Here is a 9,574-nt window from a genome sequence, read left to right on the forward strand (position 1 = left end):
AGGCTAGGAGCAGGGGCAGGGCTCAGGCTAGGAGCAGGGGCAGGGCTCAGGCTAGGAGCAGGGGCAGGGCTCAGGCTAGGAGCAGGGGCAGGGCTTAGGCTAGGAGCAGCCGTCTTCCTCATTTATCCTCTTCAGATTTGCAGCTGGACTGTATCCTGAAGATCTGAAGGAACAAAATCAATAGCAGGTCTCATTCTCTACCACCGTAAAATTGAGTAGTGATAGAACCCCAATGGCTACCACCTTCCAGCAAGTCAGTCTGAGAGCTATGGAACCCTAAGCATGTCATTTCCCTTCTCTAAACCTCATTTTGCTCATCTGTAAAGTGGTGCCATGTCAGTACCCACCCCACAGGATTGTTGCTAGGATCCAATGAAATGGTGTATGCAGAGCACAGAGTGATTGCCCAAGGACTGGACTATGGCTATTTTCATAAAAGAGCTATCTCCAGGGCCCTGACACCTTCACTTATCCCATTCATATTGCCCCAGCAGCCCCAGCAACTCCAGCCATGCTCCCAAGTGGCTGGAAGAAAAGTCACAGCTCCTTATTGGAAGGGGAAAAAATTGGAAGGTGTTTATTAGCAATGTCTACTAGATATTGAAGGAAACCCTGGTGGCTTAGTGGTTAAGAGTTATGGCTGCTAACCAAAAGGTAGGCAATTCGAATCACCAGGTGCTCCTTGGAAACCATATGGGACTGTTCTACTCTGTCCTTTAAGGTAGCTATGAGTCGGAATTGACTTGATGACAACAGGTTTTACTAGATACTAGGCTCTTTGTATGTTTTCTTTTAACTGACACATTAACCTCACAATGTTTGCAGTCTCATTTCGACCAGGAGAAAACCAAGGCTCAGAGAGGTGGAACCACTTGCCCAAGGCCCTACAATTACTAAGCAGTAGAGCCAGGATTTGAACCTAGAACTTCTTTTTCACATCATTCTGCCTAGACGGTTCTGTTGGTTTAACAAGGGATGTCAGCAGAGAGCTCTCCAAGGCCCACAGAACTCCTTCAATTCCAGGACCCCTCCAGCCACACTCTGCCACTTGCTCAGGACAGGTGGGTCATTCTACTGCCCTGGGGTCCCAGAGGCTGCTTTCCTACAGGCTCTGACAGGCCTCCCTGTGTGTGGGCACAGACCTGCATGCCGGCCCTGGGAAGGCTGGCAAAGAGGAAGCTCCCACATTCCCAGCCCCAGGCTGTGACTTACGGATGATGTTTTGAATGACATTCACTTCCAGGTTGTTGAGGAAGAAGTGGATCAGTGGGCACAGCTGATGATGAGAGAGAACGGAGAAATAACACAAGGGATGGGAGAAGGAAGAAGGGCAGATTATCCTCAGATGGGAACAAGCTGCCTGCCACTCACAGAGAAATCACACATTCCTTGGGATCTTAGAACCATTGAAGCTTAGGGTCTAGACCAGCAAAAACCTAGAAACCTAAAATCTGAGAACCCTAGGATGCTAAAAGCCTAAAATCCTTCACATTAGAATTCTAGAACCTTAAGGATCTAGACTGTTAACATCTGTAATTGTTAAGGTTGTATGTCAACTTGGCTGGGCCGTGATTCTCAGGGGTTTGGCAGTTATAACGTAGTTTGGCAGTCGTATAATGATGTGATCACTTCCATGATAAGATCTGATATAATGTGATCACCTCCATGATGGGATCGTCTGTGAGTAGCCAATCAACTGAAAGGGAGTTTCCTTGGGGGTGTGGCCTGCAGCCAATATAAGTGGACTTTCTGACAAGGCTCATGGGCTTTTGCTTGCACTGGATCCTGCAGCTGGCTCCTGTTCTTCTGACTGCCTCCAGTTCTTGGGACTTGAGCTAGAAGCTTACCTGCCATCTTGCCTGCTGATCTTTGCATTTATTGGTCTTCAAAGCCTGTGAGCCAGAGCCCTGCTGTCTGACTTGCCCATCTTGGGTTTGCCAGGCCCTGCAGCTATGAGAATCAGGAGAAGCCTCCAGCCTAACCCACGTTCCAGCCTCGATAGCTGCATGAGCCATTTCCTTAATATAAATCTCTCTCTCTTTATATGCTTTATTGATTTTGCTTCTCTAGAGAACCCAGCCTAAGACAACATCACAGAACCTTATACTCTTAGAAATCTTGAACTTTGTTGTTGATGTTAGCTACCATCGAGTCAGCCTCAGGTAGACTAAATAGGAGACCGACAAGGGAGGCAAACACTCTACCACTGAACAACCAATGCCTCTCTTAAACTTTGGGACCCCGGAATTGTAAAGAGTTGAATGGGGCCATGGAGACCATCGAGCAGTGTTTCTGCATTTTTAACAAGTGCCCAAGTGAGGCCAAGGCTGCTTGTCTGAGGACCTCACTTTGAGTAGCAAGACTTCTGCTCAGTGAGTAACAGGGCCACCTGGAGGATTTTTTTTTATAAACCCAGATTCCTGGACCCCGTTCCCCAAGCTTCAAAGAATCTCTGGGACTCTGGGCTCAGGAATCCTGGAGATGATACATGTGGTTTTGGATGATGCACAGATGGGGTGGTGGTGGGGACTATTTTAATAAGTCTGTGTTCAGTCTTTTTATTAATTATGTGAGAAGTGATATTACTTTTCTATTTATGGTAAGGATATAAAGTTTCCTTTAAAAATAAATTTATTTAAATTTAAGTAAAATTGTGTTAATTGAAGGAAAATATTAAAGAGCATAATGGTGGTGCATGGATATGGCAAGTGGCTTGAGTTTGGGACCAAGCAGTTTCAGCTAATGTCAGGTCCCTGCCCTCCCTGCTCTAAGTAATAGGGGGGAGGCTCCAGCTGACCACCCAAACAGAAGTTAGTACCTCAGAATAAGAGGCACCCACAGCTGCCCCCCACCTGGCCTGGCTCTGGATCCCTAGGAGTAGGAGACTCACCTCCTTCTGTATCATGAACGACACTGTTTTGCTTAGGATCCTGCTCAAGGTGTCCGCGACCTTGTTGATGAGTGCGTTGTAGCTGGAAAAGAGAGGGAACTGATAAAGTCTCATCAGTGGGCAGGGTAGGGGGAGCTAAGCGACTGGTGAGGAGGAGGGGGGAGCACCTAGAAGTCAGATAAACACCAGGGACAACTTTCTAACCACAGACAGCCTCCAACCAGGTGGATTGTCACTTAGATCCTCACATCCTAAGCCATTCACCCAATGCCTCCTGAGAGTCTCATCACAACCTTGAGACCTCATTCATTCATTCATTCAATACATGTTTGCAGAGCACCAACTATGTACAAGCACTAAGCTTGGCCCTGGGGATACCAGAATGAGAAAAGTACAAACAGCTCCTAAACTGGTGCCTAAACAATAAGAAAGTCTTCCCAAGGCTGGCGTCTTCCCACCATCAACTCTCAGCCTAAGTGTCACCTCCTCAGGGCATCCCTCCCTGACTGCTTGTCTAATGGAGGGCTTTGCTCTCAGAGTGCCCTGTTAAGGTTAATGCTTTGCCTGGCATCCTTCACAATCTGATGTTTTCCTTGAGGGTGCTTTATTGATTGATTGAAGGCTTGTTCGTTGGTCTGCTTTTCCCTCTGAATAATAAGTTCCATGAACACAATCACCTTGTCTTTTATCAGCAGAACGGTTCCTGGCACTAGTAGGTGCTGAATACATTAATGGCTGAAAAAATGAAGTAATCATACAATTAAATATATAATAACAACTTGTGACCAGTACTCTGAAGAGAAAAAATAGGTTGTTCTGAGACAGAATAGGACAAACTTTATTTTAGACCCTGAAGGATGAGATGGTATATTGAGGTGAAGTGTGGGAAAAGGTGTTCTAGACAGCCAGACAGCCAGTGCAAAGGCCCTAGGGTGGGAAAGAGCTTGTCTGAGGCACAGAGCAAAGGCCAGTGTGTCTGGGGCACAGTGAGTGAGGGGGAGAGTGTACTGATATGAAGGTGAAGCCAGGCCAAGCAGAACCTTAAAAGCCATGGCAAGGGCTTGTGATTCAATCCTAAAGAAAAGAGAGGACTTGGAGGAGCAGCTGTGGACATTGAGCCCCAGAGCAGAGGAATGAATTCCATGGGGCTGCTTAGCAAGGTAGTGTCCGGCAGGATTCAGGCCTCTGAATTTGCATCCCAGCCTTTCCAACTAACATGGACCACGGAGCCTTTCTTTGTTTTGGGGGAATTTGTAGGGGGTCAGAGGAACCCTGGTGGCATAGTAGTTAAAGTGTTTGGCTGCCACCCAAAAGGTTGGCAGTGTGACCCTACCAGCTGCTCTGTGAGAGAAAGATGTGGCAGTCTGCTTCCGTAAAGATTTACAGCCTTGGAAACCCTATGGGGCAGTTCTACTCTGTCCTACAGGGTTGCTACGAGTTGAAATTGACTCGACAGCAATGGGTTTGAGCTCTAGGGGTCAGATCTTATAGTGGGAGAAAGGTGGAATGACTTCCACTTATGACCATCAGGGCTTAGGGTTAAGGACGCACCTTGTATCTGGCCAAGGCCAACCAGGTTCAGCATCAGCAGCCCCAGCCCCCAACTTCCAGGCCATTTCTCCTAGGTGCAGTCCCTTGCCTCCCAGCCACTGACCAGGGTCGCCCTTTCTCCCACCCTCTTCCCTGGGACAAACCTGCTCTTACAAGCACACAGCTTAAGATGGAGATTTTGTGCATTAACAGGGATCAATGGTTTAAATGGAAGGATTAAGTTTTCAAGATCTCATTTTGGAAATTTTCCAGTAGGTGGAGGACGATTTGAGGACAATCTGAAATTAGAGCCCATGGTAGGTGTTTTTCCTTCCCTTCCCCCAACTGGAGAGAAGACAATGAATAATAATAATTATTGTTATTGAGGGACATTACACAATGGTAAAGGGGTTACTTTTCCAAGAAGACATAACAATCCTAAATGTGTATGCACCCAACAACAGAGCTTCAAAATGCACGAAGCAAAAAACGACAGAGCTGAAAGGTGAGATAGGCCAATTCACAATTATAGTTGGAGATGTCAACACTCCTTTCTCAGTAACTAAGAGAATAAGTGAACAGAAGTCAGCACAGATATTATTATTACTGAGAGTTTAGTATGTACCAAGCTCTATTCTAAATATTGACTAGTATTTTCTCTTTTGATCATCTCAGTAGCCTAAGAGTATTGTTATCATCCCCAGTTTACAGATGTGAAAAAGGAGGCTCAGAGAGGTTCAGTTAGTTACAAAGTTACAAGTTAATGGCATAACTGGGGTTTGAACCTACGACCAACTCCAGAGCCTGAATTCTTTTTCACCACACTGTACCACTTCCCAGATACAGAAATAGGCTGAAATTAGGGGTCCTCAACTCCTTGGAGAACCCAGGTCGGCTGAGTTGGTTTTGGGGGGTCTTTGGGCAATGGGCCTTACCTGTTCAGCAAGCTGAGTTGGATGCTGGCTGCATCACTGGCGCACTCTCCCAGGGTCACCACAGGGAGAACAGTCTGGATATCTGTGCCAATTCTAACTCCAGTCAAGATATCCAAGGAGGCTTTCAGGCTGACAATATTTCCAATGAGAGGCCTGCAGGAACAGAGGTTGAGAAGACCCTTCACGTTGTTCACTTGGGTTCCGCTACCTGTGTGGACATCATCCATGATGTCAATGGGTAATGTCAACATTGTCCAGGTAATGTCAACATCATCCATATTACATGATTTAGCATTTTTATACTAGGAGATTCTCCTGGCCACATGGTTTTAGTTCATGTGAAATTGTTATACAATATGACACTACTAATTAAAATAATAATACTTGTTAACATTGATACCTATCTTACAGTTAGCATCTGAGCGTTTAACCAGAGCACCAGCAGGGCTCCTGTGTTATGTGCCAGGCATCTTTAAAATATATTTTATAAGGATTAATCCATTTAATTATCACAGCAATGTTATGAGGAAGTACTATTATATCTCTATTTTATGAATGCGGAGACCTCGGTACAGACAGATTAAATAACTATCCCAAGATCTCACAGCTAATGACTGATAGAATCATTGGTGAATTTAATTTTTAAAAATTCTTCTAAGCGTGCTCATTTGTCCTGTCTCCCTAACTATTTTTAAAGTAATTTAAAATCCTTTAAAATTAGGTTTTGCTTACAAGCCCTTTATTATACACCACTCACTACCACATTCATTTATCCATACTCAGTGTTGTTTAAAGGGAACTTTCAGAGAAATAACACTGGAGGAGTTTTTGCCCAAGAGTAATCAATTTTTATGTCTGGACAGTGGGATTATGAATGATTATTTTCTTCACAGTTTTGCAAATTTTATAATTAGATAAATGCTATGATTTTAAAAGTATTATAGTCAGTGGAGCATTCTTTTTAAAAAGACCTGCTTATGGCCAAAGCTCATTAGAACATTCTAGAGGTGGGGATTTTAAGTTTGGAAAGGTCTCTTTTGTACCGATTGGGAAACTGAGGCCCAAGGCCACATCACAGAGTGGAAAGATGCCTGGTTCCTAGGTTGGGGATCCAGTGACCATGCTGCATGCACTGCCTCCCTGAGATCCTGGATTCTAAAGCATACTCACAAGGCAAAGTTGACAGTAGCGGTGACGGGGAACCTCAGGTTAAGACCTATGCCATCAGGAGTCAGTTCAGCTTTGAGATCCAGGATGCGGGACTTAATGATTTTCAACCTGCACAAAACCCACAGTTCACACTTGTCATTCCTCATGACAGTCATATGCTGAGCACTTCTCTATGCAGGCATCGTGCTGAGCCTTTGAGCTTTACCAGCCTTGCTTCCATTGGTCTTCATGATAGCTCTGCTCACAGGACTGATTCTCTCCATTTTATGGCACGGCATACTGAGGCTCAGACAGACGAGACTTTCCCCAAGATCCCAAGAAGCTCTGGATCCCAGAGCCAGGATGTGACTCAGAACTGCCTGACTCCAAAAACTCCACGGATGGAGCCACTATATGGGGCTACTTAGTGTGAACTTCTTGTCCCCCCACCCCCGCCAAGGGAATTTATGCTTTTATTCCAAGCTGTCTTTGGAGAAGGAAAAGTTTCATTCCTTGGAAAAGGGGTCTCAGAAACCAGCAAACAGGTGGAGGTGCGGGTGAGGGGAACCTTCACTCTGACCCTTAAATTACAGAATGTGGAAGCCCAAACCCACAAGATGCCCCAGTTAGCCCTGCAACCCTGCCTTTAATTCACTCAAGCTCTCATGGACCTGGCCTCAGACTTCCTGGGCTCTGTGTGGGAGGATCTAGGTTTGTCTACCTTTCTGACTTTGATCCCGAACCTACCTCCCCAAGGATACAGATTCCCTTTTCTTGGAGCAAAGATCTCCACCATGAAGTACCAACTTACCCCAAAGACTTTCCATTTGAAACCAAACCAGAAAGGCCATTGTCCAGCTATTTTTCAGCTTCCTGGTATTTCTTCTGGATCACTTGCCAAGCCCTGGAATCCTGGAGCCCATCAGTGTTGAGCTTAAGTTTCTGAAGGACATCTGGCAAAAACAATGGCTGTTTAGCGGCATCCATCCCTTATGAAGTTGCTACTATGTGCCAGGCACTAGATAAGACTATTTGCCTATGTTATTTTATTCAGTCTTTATTATAACCCAGTGAGGTAGGTATTATTATTATCCACATTTTACAGATGAGGAAATAAAGGATTAAAAGGTTAAGAGATATATCAAAAGTCACAAAGCTAGGGAGCTCTTGATCCTTCCATGTTGCCTCTGTAAATGACATACTGATAATTTATCCACAGTTGATCAGGCAACTGATATTGATTGTCCATCAACTTCTAGGAGTGACTGTGGGGTTTACACATGTTTAAAAAACTAGATCAAACAAAATGAGAGAATAAACTAAGAAGTAGGACAGTTTAGAATCAAGGAAAAAAAAAAAAATGGTTCCAACCCATAAAAGTGGCAAAGGGGAGTCTCAGGATAATAGCTTAGCAGTACGCCTGGAGAACAATAATCTATACAGGAATAGGAGGATAGAGTGTTCCTCATGGGAGGTTTCCAGAGAAAAGGGAGATGTGATAATAAATGACATTACAAATGTAGGTTAGTGCGTATGAAAAGAATTAAGAATATGTGTGTAGAAAATAATTTAAGTGAGAAATGATAAGTCAATTACTAACTTAAGGGAAAACAAAAGACTACAAGAAAAGTATAATCATAGTACTGTAACTTGGCTTTATGATGGACAATATCTGCCTAGCTATAATGACGCAAACAAGGAATGCCAATTTAAATAAAACTAGTGCTATAACCATATCTGGTCATATAACTCACTAAGCAGCCTTGATCCAGACACTCCTGTTTCTGGGCCTCACTTTCCCCAGCTGTGAAATTAGAAAGTGAGTCCTTTCTGCATCTTTGAAGGTTGCCTAAGCCTGACGAGGTTAGAAAGGCAGCCATTTGCAGAAGTTACGTCCTCCTATAAAGAATGTTTGTCAATGTGCTGTTAATGTTTCCAGGAAATAAAAAAGAAAGCCAGATTCTCAGAGTCAGCATAAAAACAGGTATAATTAAATACAAAGCTGGCTAGGTAGGATTAATTTTCAATTAATTCACAAAACTCAACAACAGAAAATTAAACAATCCAACAGAAGATTATGCTAAGAATATGATCAGAATATTTAAATTAAAATATGCAAATAGCTAGGAAACATGAAAAAATGATTCATAATTAGAGAAATGCAAGATCAAATGAATTATAATCATTTATCTGTTAGACTGGCAAGACATTTAAAGTTTTCCATACCCGATGCTGGCACGGCTGCGGGGAAAAGGCACTCTCCTAGACTGTTGGAAGGAGTGTAACATAGGGAATAGTTTGTCAGCATCTACCGTGATTTAAAATGTGTATAACTTTTGAACTTTCAGGACTTTATCCTATGCATACATTGGCAAAAATTTACCAGGATACAATATGGAAAAAGATATTCATTGCAGCATTGCTTGTTTTTAGAAAAATGATAAGTGAATGAGCCAGGAACTAAATAGCCACCTGTCTCAGTAAACCACCTATAAAGGGCAGCTCCTGGTGGCAGCCTTTGGTAATGCAGGCATAGTGTTTAGGAGGCAAGCTTCTGGGTGCCAGTGATTATCACTCTTGTTGACTCACCTTGAACTGGATTATCAGCAGTCTTAAGTGTGTTGTCAACAGTCTCAAGCCCTTTGTCAAGAAAAGGTTTCAAATTGTCCAAAACATTCACGTCACTGCCAACATTCTCAAGAAGGGACGTGTCCAAAACATTTCAGTCACTGCCAAGATTCTCAAGAAGGGAAGTCTCCAAAACATTCAAGTCATTGCCGACTTTCTTAAGAAGGGACGCTGAGGTCCCAGTGAGCAGACCACAGAAGAGAACAAGTTTCCAAAGCTGAAACATCTTTTATTCTGACACCTGGACATTCATAGGAGGAAGAGGAGAGAGAATTACCCAGAGGGAAAAAGGATATTCAATGAGCAGCAACCGTTCTTACATTTAACATCCCTTTGAGGTAGGAGTGGTTACGTCCTATCCTACAGATGGGCAGCCAAGGTCAGAAAGCTAGAACAACTTGCCCAGAGACACAGAGCCAGTGAGTGGAAGAGCTAGAAGCTG

General features: G+C 43.8%; 1 protein-coding gene across 1 annotated transcript in view; it reads right to left on the reverse strand.

The window, feature by feature from the left end:
- Window positions 1–9,358, reverse strand: part of BPIFA2 (BPI fold containing family A member 2) — a 29,513-nt gene extending 20,155 nt beyond the window's left edge. The window contains 7 exon segments of the mRNA XM_012558733.1: window positions 1,213–1,276; window positions 2,891–2,972; window positions 5,356–5,508; window positions 6,526–6,633; window positions 7,316–7,459; window positions 9,129–9,199; window positions 9,269–9,358. Coding sequence (XP_012414187.1) covers window positions 1,213–1,276; window positions 2,891–2,972; window positions 5,356–5,508; window positions 6,526–6,633; window positions 7,316–7,459; window positions 9,129–9,199; window positions 9,269–9,358 — 712 coding nt within the window.
- Between the last annotated feature and the right edge of the window lie 216 nt (window positions 9,359–9,574).

The sequence above is a fragment of the Trichechus manatus genome, unplaced genomic scaffold, assembly GCF_000243295.1.
Source record: "Trichechus manatus latirostris isolate Lorelei unplaced genomic scaffold, TriManLat1.0 scaffold00008, whole genome shotgun sequence".
Lineage (NCBI taxonomy): Eukaryota > Metazoa > Chordata > Mammalia > Sirenia > Trichechidae > Trichechus > Trichechus manatus.